General features: G+C 36.2%; 1 protein-coding gene across 4 annotated transcripts in view; it reads left to right on the forward strand.

Annotated features, from left to right (window-relative positions):
- Positions 1-18180, forward strand: part of LOC122795706 — a 1598363-nt gene that overhangs the window by 1206027 nt on the left and 374156 nt on the right. For all 4 annotated transcript variants that reach the window (XM_044064005.1, XM_044064007.1, XM_044064006.1 and 1 more), the window contains exon 8: positions 3951-4005. In XM_044064005.1, coding sequence (XP_043919940.1) covers positions 3951-4005 — 55 coding nt within the window. The remainder of the gene's footprint in view (positions 1-3950; positions 4006-18180) is intronic.

Raw genomic sequence — 18180 nt, forward strand, 5'->3', positions numbered from 1 at the left:
ATTGTCCCTATACAGGACTTATTGTTTAATTACAGAACACCATTTAACATAAAACTACTGTAAATGTGACTGTGTGAGACTGTGAGAGAAGAACAGTGGCTGATGTGGGACATTTAGTAGTGCTCCTGTTGTGACATATGAAATGACATGTCCCTGTGAAAAGGGTTATCCCAAGATGTATGTCTTGCCCAGTGTACTGAATAGTGTACCACAATCACACATACCCATGAGTCAAAACAGAGTGGAAAATGATATACAAATTTCAAAAACATAGTCTACAATGGCAGAGTTTAAAGAAAGATGCTTAGCACAAAAAAATCTTTTATCAAAGAAATCAGATGAAATAAAGCAAAATCATTCATTGTTTGCCCTTCTTCAGAAACATCATACTTATATTTGAAGCAATATAAAGAGAGGGGCACCTTTTACATAAATTCAAAAAGAGATGCTGTTAAATGTGGAGTTTACTTTTGACTATTTTGTTCGTCTTCCTGTCTTTTGCTTAGGATTGTCAGAAGAAGATTGTACAAAGAATGTACTTAGACAGTTCACAATTTGTCTTTTTTGGTGTAAAGAATCTTCTTTGGCAGTTTATACAGCGAATCTGTTTCTCTTGCCAAATTAAAAGTGTGTTAACTCTACATTCTGCAGCAGCTGAACAAGAAAGATACACAATTTTAAAGTGTTTGTCAGAAGACTTATGAGAGATGGCTGATACATGTGATAACAGTTGAGTTCCCAAGTTTTTGCTTCTCTCCCTCAATCCAGAATCATTCCTTTATCCTGCAGTGTTTGTGTTTCACTTCTTTCAGTATGTGTCAGCTAATAATAGCGGTATTTCTATCACAAAGCCCTTTGTCTGTGATCTTACCATGCAGTACAGCTTCAATATGTCTTACAGGAAGACTGCATTGTCTTTTATTTTGTTTTATTTGGTACGTGTTCATGTCACTGGCCAGTAATATCCAATTTACAAAGCAGTCATGGGAAACACAGACTGACAATATTGACCTCAGTCAAATTTCAGAAGATGATAGAAAGCAGTTGTTTGTCCTTCCCTACCCACCCTTAAGCCCAATTTCTCCTGTACCTCCAACCAGAATAAGCCCTATGACTCCTATACCTGCAACCAACCATTTGCTCCTTAGTAGCCACAGCCAGGAATCCCTTGGGGGAGGGGAGAGTCCTACAGCATATTTGTCCTGCCTAGGAATCCCAATGAGCTCATCTGCTCCGAGGCAAGACAAGTGGCTGAGAATAGGCCCGCTTGGTGGTCCTGTGGGGTGGTCTACCTTCTCTTCCTTGTGTCTTTTCTTTTAAACTCCACTACAGCTGCCCTCTAAGGAGAAGCATACCTCCACATGTTGAATTCATAGATGCATTCCCTCACATGTCGAATTCCCTGAAACATATGACCACATGTTGAATTCCCAGAAGCATACCACCGTATGTCGAATTCCCTGAAACATATGACCACATGTTGAATTCCCAGAAGCATACCATCGCATGTGGAATTCCCTGAAACATATGACCACATGTTGAATTCCCAGAAGCATACCATCGCATGTCGAATTCCCTGAAACATATGACCACATGTTGAATTCCCAGAAGCATACCATCGTATGTCGAATTCCCTGAAACATATGACCACATGTTGAATTCCCAGAAGCATACCATCACATGTCGAATTCCCTGAAACATATGACCACATGTTGAATTCCCAGAAGCATACCACTGCATGTCGAATTCCCTGAAACATATGACCACATGTTGAATTCCCAGAAGCATACCATCGCATGTCGAATTCCCTGAAACATATGACCACATGTTGAATTCCCAGAAGCATACCACCGCATGTCGAATTCCCTGAAACATATGACCACATGTTGAATTCCCAGAAGCATACCACCGCATGTCGAATTCCCTGAAACATATGACCACATGTTGAATTCCCAGAAGCATACCACCGCATGTCGAATTCCCTGAAACATATGACCATATGTTGAATTCCCAGAAGCATACCAGCACATGTTGACTTCTCGAAAGCATACAGCCACATGTAGAACTCCCATTGCCTTGTTTGATTTACATATGGCAGCACAAGGGGCTCAAGCTGTATGGGATGAACATCTAATTCTCCTGCTAGATGCCAGTTATGTGGCAATCCAAAGTCGCCTTTTCCCCCAGAGTGGATGAGCCAACAATGGATGCTTTCCCCCGATCCTCCACTGTCAGGTCCTGTAGGCACCCAAGTGAGTGTTCAAGCTCAGGTTGTCTGAGTTTTAGTTAGGGAGTTATCCCCCTACACCATCTGCTGTCCTCTTATACGAAGGCAGTGTTGATCCTGTATATAAATGATTAGGAGTTCCTGAGTAATAAAGTAATGTAGTACACAGAAGGAAATGGGGAAATAAAAAGGTGCAGCCACCTAAATGGAGTCCCGGATGTTTGTTTTCTGTGTCATGAGGGATGGAGGTTATTTGATTTTTGGGGGGGTAGAGATGGTGACTTTGCTTGTTTTATCCATTAAGATATGGCAAAATAGAATCAGATGAGTTTCTTATGCAACACAATGACAGTAGATTTTGGGAAACACTAGTCTCCTTGAGAAGCCTAAAGAAGTTGTTTTTTTTTTTTTCATTCAGCTTTACTGGTTTAGAGGTACACGGAAAGCTAGGGGCAGTTCATATAGTCCTGTATGTATTAAGTGATGCAGTAGTCTATTAAAGATCTTGTATGTTAACTGTCTGCATTAGTAAACTTATTGTGCTGATTATTTTTGGCTGCTTTTGAAGGTCATCATTCGGATATTATATTGACATTGAGGAAGGTTCAGTTTATGCTGCACCCTTCCTATAAAAAAAGAAAAAAACTATCTTGTGCAAACATTGTGTTTTAATTTATACAGTCAGGCCTAAGGTGCAAGAAGTGATTTATCATATATTTACACAGGTTTGGACTGCTAATTTCTTCCATTTTGTAATAGTTATTTACTTCACTTTTTGTTTTATTTTATTTAATAGGAATACCACTCTTTGACTGAAAAGTAATGAAGTAAGTTGTTCAGGCGCAGAGAATGTGTATGTGTGCCAGCTCTGTGGATCAGAGAGATGAAGTCCTGTCTGTAGCTGAAATGACTTGGATTCACTTATTGGCTCAGATACTGGGCAGACCAGCAAAAAAATTGTGAGGGCGGATGGCCTACACTGACTCAATCCATTTTGGGAGGCAGTGTTTGTCACACCTGGCTGCAGAAGCTGTATCTGGCAGAAGGCTCAGAAGTGTACTTCTCAGCAGAAAGGTAATGGAGACATGAGCCCACCAAAGAATGCGTGCAGTGTTACAAAGCAATGCACGTGTGCAGAAGCATATACCTGCACTGAAGCTCAGAATGTTTATTGCACCATGCTTGTCTGCCAACTGGGTAGAGTTGTTGGAATTTCCAAAACACCTCCTGCCCCCTCCCCAAAGGATGGCAGCTGAGTTCTCCAGCTGTTGCTTGTCCTTCACAACATAGTTTGACTATAGGGATATATAGGGAGCAAACAGACCTATGAGGGAAATCAATACATAAGTAAAAGTAGACATGGGGCAGGGCCAAAATGAAGATTAAAAAAATTGTCCTAGTATGTTTCTTTTGAATGCTGTTTCTAGCAATGCCAGAAGAAGTAAATAGCAATTTGCAAATAGTATATTTTTGTGACTTGTCACAAATTTTCTGAACTGTAGGTCTAATTACTTATGCAGTAGATTGTCTTAATTGTAGGTTTAATTGTTTTATAAACCAGATATGTAGAGCTAATGAAATGGCTGGGTGCACTGTATAATACTCTTGCCACTCAAAGTTATTGAAATATATTCTTTTCATAATTTATGCTCATGAGCACCTTTTATATCACGCTGTGCTTCAGTTTCCATATATTAATTTTGCATTATTTTTTTCATTCTAGAAGACTACAGGTCATACTTGAAGCTGAAGAAAGGAAGATAGAGAAAGTAAAATGGGTTTGTACTGCTATCAATTATTTTATATTACTCTGTTGATTACTACATGTTTCATGCTTTCTTTATATAGATCTGTTTAAGCATAGTTATGCAGAATGCTAGCCAGATAGCAGATTTTCAGAAAGGAGTGTGCCACTTTTCATCCAGAAGCTTGACATCTTCAGACTCAGTAGTGCTTTGTATGCACAATTGTTTGAGTCTTCAGTTTATGTATATATATATATATATATATATATATATATATATATATATATATATATATATATATGTATGTCTGTATATAGTGTACCATTAAAATGTTGAAAGATACATCGTTGACTCCGAATGCTGAAAAAGTCAAACATTGATATTATGAACAATAAAATCTCACCCTCTTCTTGACCCATGTTAGAAATTGTTTTTAGTTGTGGAGCGTTGGAAATGTCACTGTTCACTGGCATTTGGACAATTCGACATTTTGGATTTTCCGTAATAATTTTGACAATGTGAGCAAACGGTGAAACGCAATCGACATTTTGAAGGTAAACCTATATATATATATATATATATATATATAGTGTACCATTAAAATGTTGAAAGATACATCGCTTGACTCAATGCTGATGTATGTCTGTATATAGTGTAATCGTATTGCGTTGATGAAAAGTCAAACATTGATATTTGTTAGAAATTGAAATGTCACTGTTCACTGGCATTTGGACATATATATATATATATATATATATATATATATATATATATATATAGATGTGTGTGTGTGTATATATATATATATATATATATATATATATATATGATTATATATATATTTCTATATATATATATATATATATATAGAGAGAGAGAGAATGAGATTACACACAAACTCACAATAACAATAAGGCATCATAAACCTAATCAAAGTCAGCATTAAGTACAACCATGCTCATAACATGTTCTTCTTTAGTAAGGACCAATTCATCACAGCACAAAAATAAGTCAACTGGTGGCCTCCTCAAACCCTTCCACTTGATGAAGCTGTAGTTCTGCTCAATTTAATTTTTCTTAACATACTAAATGAACCTTCCCCAGTAAGATTCTAAGCAATTAAATCAAATCCAACACCCTGTCTCTCAAAAACAAAATACTAAATTGCTCATGAAAAAGAGAGGCAAAATATGGAAGAAATGGAAGATAGTTAAAACCACACCTGCCCATCAATACTATAAATTTCTCAGAAACTCCACCAAAAATCAAATCAAAATCAATTGAAAAAAGTTACTGTATTAATATACAAGCAGCAAATTGTAACAGCCCTAAAAGCTTTTGGACTACAATCAGCCAGCTATTAAAACCCGGTACACCAATACAACCTACACCTAGTTCATCTAACCAAACTGACAGCATAACCAGTGAATTCAGTACCCATGTCAAACAGTAATTTGTCTTATTAAACTCTCAGCACAGGCCGATACAGGTTCTTCTCTTTCCTTGTTAGCCTGTCCAAACACTTGTACTCAATCCAGTCTGAATTGCTGTGATCAAAGAACTGTTACTAACTTAAAAACTACCACCCTTGCTCCTGATAACATACCATCTTGAGTATGTAAAAGTTGCTGCTTATGCCTTAGCCACTCCTATCGCTATCTTGATCATCCACTCCATCACTGACAGCTGTGTCCCAATGCTATTGAAAAGGTGCTACATTCTTCCTCTCCATAAAGGTGGAAACTCAAATGAGCTTTCGAACTTCAGGCCTATAGCCATACTGTCTCCACTTTCAAAAATTCTGGGGAATTGTATCCAGACTCAAATTCTCAGCTTTTTCACTGACAAATGCCTCATTTTCCCTACACAACATGGTTTCCATCCTTTTCATAGTACATGTACAGCTCCTCCTTAGTTCTGTAACTTGTTAACAAATATCAAAACTCTTCGACCTTAGTCTCAGCACTTTTTCTAGATTTACCCAAAGCTTTCAAAGTAGTATCCCACTAGAAATTGCTTTAAAGACTAGCTTGCCTAGAAATACATTAACATCGCTGTCTGGGTCCCCCAGCTACCTCTCAAATAGGCAACAAGCAGTAAAATGGAAAAATGACATCTCCTGTTTCCTTCCTGTTGTAGTAGGTGTCTCTAAATAATCTGTTTTAGGTACCCTGTTGTTCAAAATATTCATTAATGATCTCAAGGAAACTACTATCATACAGTACACAGATGATTCAACAGCCATCTTTTCTTCTAGAAGGATTGATAAATTAAATCAACTCTCCCGAATATCTTTCTCCAGCATAGAGGTCTGTCTGTTGATACACAGCTGCTCTTTAATCCTAAAAAGACAGAATGTTTATTATTATTTACCCCCAAAGCATTCAATTGACTACAAAAATAATTTCCAAATCACTTCCTCTAACAACACAAGCATAGAACTAGTAACTCAAATTAAGCTTCTAGGAGTCAATATTGAAGAAAGCTTAACATGTGATTATCACATGAAATAAGCAGTAAAAAAACCCACGAAACTAAAAGCTAGATGCATTCTGTGGAGTCAAACACTTCACATAAAATGTCAGAAAAAATATTGCTCAATCCCTTCTCATCCCTTCATTACGTTAAGCTACTGCTGTCTTGATTAACCTTCAATTCATTCACCTCTTACTCTTGGAACAGTGCTATAATAAGGTTAAAAAATTTGCTGTCAGTCATCATGATCGGACACATCACAATTTGCCCTTACACTCTCCCATCTAGTCACTTCCCACAAACTCATCTGTTACCCAGACAAATGCCCTAGTTTGAAAAAATACTCTTCAGCTTTATAACCCAAGTAGACAGCTGAGATACAAAGAGAAAGTGTTATTAAGCTGCTACGAAAGTTAACAACTCTGCTGGTGACTATATATTCTACTCCTTCCTGTCCAAAATTTGGAGCTCCCTTCCTTTTACTTTAAGAAAAACAGTAAACACCAATTATTTTGAAGCACAAACAAGAGAATACCTAAATGATACCTGGATCTGTACTTGAACAAATCCTGGGTGATAAATGTGCTCCCCTTACTTTCTGCTATTCTTTCCAACCACTCTACCATCAGTTATTGGTCCAAATTCTCTTCTTTGTTCTCTGCCTCTCCCTGTTCTTCCTTTTACCTATCCTAAACATGCTGTCTCACCTTTTAGGTTCATAGGGTCAGAGATGTGTACTAGGCTAATGGCCCTGGAGCCTTTACAAGCCTAGCCCATAGGATTACCCTGGCATCATGCCACCCAACCTTAGTTCCTAGTGCTTCTGTTGAGTAGAGCCACTGGAGTGATCCCCGGAGTGAATTTTCTATTTCCCATCCACTCATCAAGATTTTTCTTGAAGAGGACCAGTGAGGTGCTCTGCTTGACATGTACGGGAAGCCTATTCCATAGTATGGACAGTCTCTGGGTTATGAACCTGTCCCTCCAGCATGTTCTGTTTATTATGATAATGAGGTTGAGGTCTCTGGAGCATGTGGTGCAGAGGGATTGGGATTTCTTTAGATGTAGCATTTCTAACAGAGCTGGGTCAGACATGGCTTTGTAAGTCAAGCAGAGATCACCTCTAAGTAGGCGATATGAGACAGAGAATAGTTGGAGTTTTTTGAGTCTGTCCATATAGGACAAGTGTTTAAGGCCTAGGATCCTCTTTGTGAAGTACTTTTGCGGCCTCTCCAGTTGTCTCAGGTGTCTAGTGAGGTACATGCCAAATGGGGCGTTGTACTCGATGATTGGCCTAATGAGGGAAGAGTAGAGGGAGACAATGACCTCTTTCTTCCTGGATGTAAAACCCTTAGTAATGATCTGTGCCACATAGGACTTTCTGACCACAGTGGCAATGTGGTGGTCAAAAGAGAGGTTGCTGTCAACCTGTGTTCCCAGATCTCTTGTAACCCCTTCTGTGTTCAGTGGACTACCATCAATGTGGTAATTCAAGGGAACCGGGTTTTTCCCCAAAGGGGATAAAGACACATTTTTTTGGCATTGAGCTTAAGGTCATGGTTCTGACAGCAGTCGTTGGTCTCATTGAGACCTTTCTGTAGGATGTCAACATCACTTGGGGAGTTAATAATAGCTCCCAACTTGCAATCATCTGCGAACTTTGTCAGCCAGAGACCCTTCGTGTTGGCCTGGATTTCAGAAAAGTAAATACCAAACAGGACTCCACTCGTGACTGGTCGGCAGTTTGACTTGGAGTCAGCTACTTTCACACTGTGGATTCTATCTGTGAGCCAATTTGCAACCCAGTTAGTGATGTAGGGGTTGATGTTTAGCTTAGTAAGTTTTTTTTTATGATTCCTGAGTGGGGAATGGTATCAAAGGCCTTGGCCAGATCCAGGTAGGCTGTATGAACCACTTACCTTCATCCACAGCTCTGGTGACTGACTCAAAGAAGTCAACCAAGTTGAGCAGGCATGATCTAACCTTCACAAAACCAAACTGTGTAGGATCCAAAGTTTGGCGATTCCCTATATCCTTGTTTATTAGGTCCATGATGATGCGTTCAGTAGCTTTGCATATCAGACTCGTCAGGCTAATGGACCTTCATTTCCTCCTTTTCAGTCCTTCTACTAAGTTTATTTCCAAATATGTTTCATAGCTCTTTATATAATGCTGCTATTAATTAATAATGCTGTGTTTAAATCTTGTATATCTGTTGATTACTTGCATACCTTTGTTTACTATGTTCTTTATGTAATGTATTTTTCCCGACCTTTTCTCCCTGGGCCTCAGAAGACAAAAGAATAGCTTTCTGCCCATTTGGACTATCCTAGTAAAGAAATGCATGCAATAAATAACTAAATTTTATATGTCCCTGTATGCACTGCTCCTAGTAAAAAGGGAAGTGCACAAAGCCACATGTGCTCATCAAGCTTTCCAGGCATGTTGGATGTGTGGCTGCCCATTTGCCTCCTTTATTCATTCATTCAGTCAGTCATTTTCTGATACTATGTGTTTTAAATGAAGGTCCTAAGAATTGCATTTTACAGCATGAGACAGGAGTTAAAAGCTAAGTGCTGTTGGTCAAATAATATACTCATTAGTACTTCACTAAATACTGTAAGGGGATACTGCAGAGCACACTTTTCAGATGTTCAGAGTGCACCTATCCTGGAGTGGAGGCAAGTGTGCTTTGGTTGGCGATGTCACTGTCAGACGGTAATAACCGTTAGAAGTACAGTTCTCACTGCATAAAGGATTGGGAACACATCTGTTGATGTGGCAGGATACTGTCATTGTTTCATTCATATTGCTAATGTGATTCTAGACTTAAAACAAAGACAGCTCTTATCGTATCGATTAGGTTTGGGTAAATAGCAATCCAGAGACTGAGGAGTGGAGTCATGGGCAGCTGATGGTCTGCTGTGGAGACAGAGAGAAATATTAAAAAAAAAAAGAAACATTTGCACAGCAATTTTAGTCATTAAGGAAGGTCAAGATTGTGCAATGCAACAAAAAGTACAGGCTTGCCATATTCATGTGGCATTAAGTGAAGTTCAAACTCTTTATTTTTCACAGGCATTTTCTGGTCAGACAAGTTAGATATGACTTACCATGTGAGGCTATGTAGTTACATTCGTTGTTTAGCATTGCAGTTTTACAACTATATTTTCTACATTTTTGTGAAGTAAAAATAACAGTGGCCAAAGGTAGTTCATTTTCAGTACATGTACACATCTTCCCTCATACTGCATTTTAATAAATGCAGTTCTTTCTTCATGACTGAAGTATAAAACATTTTGCTTAACATTCAAACTTTAAAATAAAAAAGTGTATGTTTTGTTCAGCACCCAGCAATATGCAATACAATAGTCACTTTCTACTCCTATTATGGATGTGAGAGAGGTTCTACAAACCACAATAGATGTTATCAGTTAACATTTTTTATTTAGTTTTACACATTAATTTTGGAGGCATGTGTTCTACAAGACCCATGGTCAGCCACTCAAAGTATAAAACAATTAGATTGAACACTGTATGTGTGTGCATGTACACAAACATGTAGGCACTCACATGCACACATGCAAACACACTGACGTACTCACACATGCCTGCACGCTAACACATACACACAATTACACATACACACTCACATAGTCAGTATAGGATAACTGCACAGAATAACATTAAATAATAAAATGTTGGCTCAGCGCTATTTCTAGCACCTACGTAAGTCATTTAAAGTACTTATTTCATCTTTTGGAATGTGAATTTAATTAATACAGCAAAGATAGTAAATTACATATATGAGAACATTGGACATTCACTAATGGTATAAAAATTAGGAGCATTGTATTTATATATATATATATATATATATATATATATATATATATACACATGTGCGCGCACACACACACACACACACACACACATAGACACACACACACACACACACACACACACACACACACACACACACACACACACACACACACACACACACACACACACACACAAGCTGTTAATGCCAGTTTAGTTGTAAAATATTGGTGTAGAGCTGTTTATATTATCTATGTAAATCAAAAAATAATGTAACCCAAATAATTTATCACCTGTTTTTGCTGACTACAAGGACTGCATCTGTGAATTAAACTGTTGTCAACTGGCATCATAAACAAACACTGCATAGATTCTCAAGGTTCCAGTTATTTATAAAAAAATCACTAGCATGGATTGTTTGTGTAAGAATGCTACACCATGTGCCTTAGAGGTCAAGTGCTTTGTTAAGGAAGGAAGAAAAACAAAACACAACACAACACTAGCAGGGATTAAAGTAAACTGCAAGTACTGAATTAGTTCTTTGTTTCCTGGATTGAATTGCAGGAATTGAATCACTGGCATTTTGTACCTATCAACTGTGTTGAGCCTTTTCATTTTGTAGCATAAGGCAGTATAACACAGATCATATATCCCAACATAGAAAAAAGTACATTTTGGAGAGGATTGTGAACAAGATGGCTAGCAGTTAACAGCACGAGACTTTTGCTCTGCTTTGACAGGATTTAATTTTTCATTTCAGTAAAAAAACTTCTAAAAAGGTGAAATAAAGAATTGGAAACTAATTGGTACTGTCTGGTGAAAATAAAATCAAGTCGTGTTTAAAAGTTTCCTTTCAAAACTTCAGTTTGGAATTATCAAATAAAAATGAGTCACTCTAATGCAAGACTTCAACAAGTCACTGTGAAAAAGGAGCTACAATCTGTCATCAAAAATATTCAGGACTTACTGTTACACTGTAAGGCAGACACAATCAAAAAAGACTGTAAAAAGCAGATAGAATTAATAAATGAAGTAGTTAAATATCAAAAACTTCAGATATCTGCCATGGAAGACCCACTCACTGATTTAGATGGTTGACTGAAGTGGAAAGTAACACTGAATTAATTTTAGAACCAACCAAGTTCCTGGAAAAGATAGATTATCTTGCAAACAGGGCAAAAAGGAACAATATCAGGATATATGTAGTGCCTAAGAAGCAAGAGGGAGAAAATATGGTAAACTTTTTAAATACTCAGATTCCAATCTTGAAACCAGGGCAAGAAAGAATATCAAAATATATGGAGTGCCTGAGAAGTAAGAGGGAGAAAATATAGTTTTTTAACTGCTTGGATTCCAAAAACTTTAAACCTTCCTGAAGCCCTATCATATGGCATAGAGAGGGCACACAGATCCCTATCAACAACATATTCAAACAAGAAAACTTCAAATTCAGGATCCATAATAGTGAAATTAATTTCCAGTCACGACAAAGACTTTGTTCTAAAAACTGTCTGTTGTGCATAACCCATCAAAATAGACAATAACTTTATCAGATTTGACAATAACGTTTCTTCTTTACTTGTCTCGAAAAGGAAAACATGTATTCCCATGCTGAAAAGCCTAAATAAATCTGAAATAGTTTACCCAGCAAAATAGGGAGGTGACAGATGCTATATTATGGGATACCTTAAAAGCCTATTTATTTGGTAACGTTAAACACTGGTGTATATGTAAAAGGAAAGAATGGGACAAGGACTTGATTTCTCTGAAATCTAATATAGATAAATTAAAGTTAACGTAAAGCTCGATGACAAAGCAGAAAATATGCAGTTAAAAAAGCTGAATCAGGAATATTAGGAAATACTTCAACATAAGATCTCAGTCAATCTAGAAAAAAAAAAATTGCAGTCTTATGCAATAAATCTAGGAATCTATGTAGAATAGCCATTAGATAAAAATATGTATAAAGTAAATCACATTAAAGATATTGTAAGTTGTTGTTGTTTGTCTTTTGACTTTTTCCCGGTAAGGGGTCGCCACAACAGAACTCCGGTCAGCTAATGATTGGTAGTAGATGTTTTTTACGAAACGCCGAGGTGCCAGCTCGACGCCCAACCTTCAACAAAGGCATGCCCATTTATGCACGCATGTCTTTCGAACGCTACCCAACTGCGGGGAGGACATGCAGACTCCACACAGAAGGCACTCCCAAGCCAAGCCGAGAATCAAACAGGAGAACCTTTTGCTGTGAGGTAACAACGCTACTGCCGTACCACCGTGGCTGCTATTAAAGATATTGTAAGCAAAGAGGGGAAAAAACATCAAAATTACAAATCTAAATAACAAATTACAATGTTTAGTAAATATTATGAAAAAAGTAATAAAATGGAAACAGACTTAGAAAATAATGAAGCAACTGATAATTTTTTGAAGGAAAAGTAAAATTGATAAGTCTTTTTTCTTTTAAAGAATTAAAACCAAATTAAAAGTCTCAAAGCAAAAGGGATCCAGGATTAGATGGTATAATTCCAGAATTGTATAAATTGCTATCTGACAATATTTTAAAAACCTTATTGAACATCTTTGAAGAAGTCAAAAGCTCTGCTAATACCCCCCCCCCTTGGAGATGCTCTTTAATTTCACCTATTTTTAAAAAAAATCAGATAAAGATCCTGTATCATGTGCTTCTTATCAGCTTATGTCACTTTTGAATGTAGACTGCAACATTTTCATGTCTATACTAGCAAAAAGCCTAAACCATATACTCCCAGGATTAATAAATGAAGATCAAGCTGGCATTATAATAAACAGAAGAGTACAAGACATTATTATAAGAATTTTTCACTAATTGATATAGCAAATAAAAAAGAAACTATCAATAATAAGTCTAGATATTAATAAAATTTTTGATTCAGTGAACTGGCTTTATTTATTTAAAATGTTAAATGAATATAACAGTTCCTCTATTTTTACAACATTAATTAAAACACTTTATAGAAATTCAGTATCTTTTGTCAAGATAGGTTCCTTCTATCTAGATCCTTTAATATAGCAAAAGGTACGAAACAAGGATGACCCTTTTCCCTTTATTATTTGCTCTAACTATAGAACCACTAGCTAACTATATAAGATCTGGCATAAATATTAAAGGCTTCAAAGTAAACGAAGACTTTTTCATCAGAAATCCAGCTTTTTGCTGATAAAATACTGTTGACATGTAGTGACATAGAACACTCGTTAGATCATATATTTAAAGCCTTGGATTACTTTGAAAAGGTTTCAGGTTTAAAATTTAATCATAATGAAACTCATTGCTTATAAACAAAAAAGTAACCACTTTTTTTTTAAAATCACGTCAAAGTGTTAACTGGTAAAAATTAAATATTTAAGTATCACTGTTGAATCTAAGAACAAAGATTCCATATTTATAAACTATAAAACTTAACGGAGGAAATCATAAAGTTAACAGGCAATTGGAATAAGCTATTCTTTACAAGGTAAGATAGACTCACCCTGATTAAAATGATAATTTTACCAAAAATCTTATACTATAGTCAATCATTAGTGTCCCCCCAAAAAAAAAAAGAAAAATAAATTCCACCTTAAATTCTTATGGTACCATAAAAAAATCAAGAATATCTTTAGACTGGCATATCAAAGGTTGGGAGGAAGGTGGCATTGGGATTCCAAACATTGAGCTGTATTCTAATGCTGTAATTATTAAAATAATATTATTGTGGTTAGATTTTTCTTGTTGGAAATCTTTACATGAGAAAATATTAACTGATAACAACAAACTTATCATAGATTCTTATATGAAATTGAGTATCATTATATTCTACTGGGCTCTAAAAAAGTTTGTTCTGTATGAAAGATACCAATTTACTTTTATGCCTTTTATTAATCAAATCCTTTCAATCTTTAAAAGGCATATAAATTTATATTACTTAGTCAAGGAATTACTAATCCTATTATTCCCCATTGTTTTCACTAATGGACTTAGTATCTTTTAATGTAAACACAATGGCAGCTTTCAAGAAATAGTAACCTAATATTTTGGCATCAATTTCTTAATTGAAACAAAATATATTCTGTTGGATATTTAATAGCAAGATATAGCACAGAGCAAGGAGGCTGCTTAGATATACCTACCTGTAAAAAATATATTCAGGTTAAAATCAAAATAGCCCTAGATCTCCAAACTAAACCCATTAAAAAATCTTGGATCTATCCTCTATGTTAATAGTGGGCCACCCAAGGGGTATTCATATTTATCAATTACATTCAAGATTATTCAAACTGAATTTATGACCCCAGCTATGACAATCTGGAACTTCTCAACAAAAATTAACAATGAATCATTTTCAGAACTAAATAAAAAGTTATTCTTAAAATCTACAGGAAAGTCAACGGTCTCACTTTATTGGAAAATCTATGCATGAAAATTTCTGCATAGAGTCTTTCTTACACCTCATAAATTTACGTAAATATATAAAACAGGAAAAATGAAATGTTGGAGGTGTAATGAAGCTCTTAATGCTGATTGGTTACACATGATAATGGATTGTAAGTTAGTGACTTCATTTTGGAGTGATTTTAGAAACATTTCTCAAACTTTGTGATCAGGCAATTGCATTATTACTGACTTATTGATACTGTTTAATGCCCAAATTCCAGCAGCTGTACCTATTTCTCAAAATACCTCTTCTTTGGGCAATACTTATTATTACAAGAAAGGTTATAACAAAAAAATGGAAATGTAAAACTAAATTAGCCTTTGGTAAATTTGTGTGTCTAGCTAAGACTGTCTGTAAAATTGAGTTGTCAACTATAAGAATGAGAACTTTAAACATAACCCAGTACATATCTTAGCAAAAGCTCAATGATTTACTCTAGAAGTACTAATGGTTAAGAATATATAAATATTCTTGTTATTGTATTTTGTAAATAGTTATTGTTTATCTTGTTATACACTGTTTTAAATTTTGATGGACTTGTTAAAATCAAATAAAGAGTTACAAAAGTAGTTTTTTTACTGATTTCTTACAGTATATACTTAGTAATTTTTGCGCTTAAAGTGTAGCACCAACGTGTGCATATTAGCTCTGAACTAATTAAATGACATATACATTTACTTGTAGTTCTGTTTAGCTTTTTTGTAGTGAAACTTGTCTAATATTTTGTTCCAGCTATATCTGCTTCCTACACTCTCTTTTGTTCTACATAGCAGTGAATTTCAACTTTGTCTTGATTAAAAAAATGCATTTTAAATATGTATTGTACTGTGTGCAGTTGTCCCCATTTGTAGTAAATTTTTTTGTGAATTTCTGCCCTACAATATTTTAAGTTTATAGTTGCTTTATGCTACCTTATAATGCTGCATATGAGTGGGCAACTCTTTTGACTATGATGGTTGGTGTTATGTGCATAGGTTTGCCACTTTATTAGGTGATTCTTTTTTTTCCAGCAATACAAAGCACAAACATGTAGTATCCATGCTATTTATTTGTAAATGAAACATATTGAATAGTAAAGTCTTCAATCAACTGTTTAAGCCTGGTAGGTACACCAGGTCTCTAAAGTTGGCAGTAGTCCAGGAAAACTAGCAGTTTAGTTGTGTACTTTATAGTGACATGCTGCTGTTGTTTGTTTATGACCTCACACTTAAAGAAGTAAAAAAAATAAAATAAAACATAAATAAAATTAGTAAAGTAAATCAGTCATCAGGATGCATACAGTTTCTTATGTGGAGCTACTTTTGAGCTGGACGGTGGCCAGCAAAGTGCATTTAGCTAAAAGAATTGGGTTAAGTGCTAATTATCATTATCATTATCATCATCCATCCCATTTTTCCCATTTTCTGCATGGGGTTGGGGTATCATGTCAGCTGTCACCATCTCTCTTGATTCAATGCCATAATCCTGCCTTCATCAACACTCATGCCTGACTGCCGCAGATTTTCTGTCACACCATCCATCCACCTCTTTGCTGGACACCTTCATTACATTCTTCCTGCCTGGCCCAGACCTATTTCACTAGATTGTCTTCTGCTTCTCCACACATGTACCTGAACCATTGCAGTATGTTTTCTTTGATCTTTTCTGCAGTTGGAGCTACTTTGGCTTCTGCTCATATGTCATTTCTTCATCTTTCCCACAGTGAGCACCCTATCACCTGCCTCAGGCGCTTCATTTCCATCACCTCTAGCTTCCTCAACTGCTCTTCCTTTACTGGCCAGGTTTCTGTACTATAGAATAGTACTGGTCACACCACTGTTTTGTACACCTTACTTTTTACCTTCTTTAACATTATTCTGTCATACACTACACCTAACACTCTATGACAGCTGGCTGCAGCCTTTTTGATTTTATCTTTGACCCACTCCCACTGGGAACCCCTCTGTGAGACCAAACACTGTTCATACTTGAGTCATTGGGTCCTTATACATATCCTGCATTAATTCTACCAATGTTTCTGGGACTTCAAATCACCACAGTACTGCCCAAATCAGCTTTCTTAGGACCTTGTCATATGTTTTCTCCAAATCTAGGCATGCCCATTTGGACTCTTTCCTCATCTGTAGTTTTTTCTCAACTATCTGTCTCACTGCAAACATCAGATCAGTTTTGCTGCATCCTGATCTGAATCCGATCTGCTCATCTCCCATCTTACTTTCTGCTACACTGCATATCCGTTTGTCAGTCATCCTTTCCAGAACTTTCATCCAATGTGACTAGAGTTAGATACCTCTGTACTGCTCAGTTATGAATGACGCCATTGTTCTTGTACACTGGCATGAATATGCTTATTCTCCAGTCATCTGGGATACATCTTTCTCTCCACACCGTTATGAGTACCCTCAGGAGCCATTTCTCCCATATCTCACCCAGTGTCTGCTGTGACCTCATCTGAACCTGCTGCTTTCCCTGACTTTATTTTCCTTAGTGCTGTTCTTACTTCTTCTAAGGTGGGCTCCTTTTCTTCCCTCATAGTAGTCTGTGCCTGGGGCAGTACAGCTTTGTGGGGTTTTCTTTATTCAGACATTTCTGAAAGTACTCCTTCTGTCTGCCTTTGATGTTCTATGGACTGGTGAGCAGTTCGTTGATAGCATCCCTTATGAAGTGTGTCTATCTTCTTAACCTTCTGATTTTCCTTTGCATCTGGTATAGTTTTTTTGTGCCACCTACTGAATCACTTCCCAGGAGCTGCTAGAGTGACTCCAATGCCGTATTTTTTGCTATTGCAATTGATTTCTTAGCTTCTTTATTAGCCAGCTATCTAAAACACATGCACTCTATACACTGAGCAATGTAAACTACAGTCTTACTGAGTTGGCACATAAATAATCTAATTTGTGTGCTGTAAATAAATAAAAGTAGTTTCCTGTTGAAAATGATAATAATGACAAAAAACACATTTAAATGTACGGTTGTCTTTGGTAATCAAAGATAAATCCACTTTGCTAGTATCCTGTAGAAAAAGAGTTTTAGGATTTAAAGTTTTTTTATAACTAAATCTTGGTCAATCACCCATTATAGAAACCATTTCAGAATTCCCCTTAGTAATGCTCCAGTTCTTGAATAGATCTTCTCTAGTGGATGGACTATATACTGATGTGACTAAACTAAAAAAATTTGTATAACCCATTGTTTTACCATCTTCACTTTTAGCCTTTATTTTAAAAAAATCTTTTAAAGAGTATCAGGATAAATTTAGTATTTTTATCTTGAATAATTTGTGCACTAATATTATTCAACATTTCAACATTGTAACTTCTTTCAATAAGTATCTGGGTTATTACTGAGACTTTACTCAAAAATTTCAATCATGTGTCGTTAACCTGGAGGCTTAAGTATACTGTCCACTGGCAATATTTCTCTTCATAAAACCTGGATAGTTACTTCTATAATA

The sequence above is a fragment of the Protopterus annectens genome, chromosome 2.part2, assembly GCF_019279795.1.
Source record: "Protopterus annectens isolate FY-2018-M chromosome 2.part2, PAN1.0, whole genome shotgun sequence".
Taxonomy (NCBI): Eukaryota; Metazoa; Chordata; order Ceratodontiformes; family Protopteridae; genus Protopterus; species Protopterus annectens.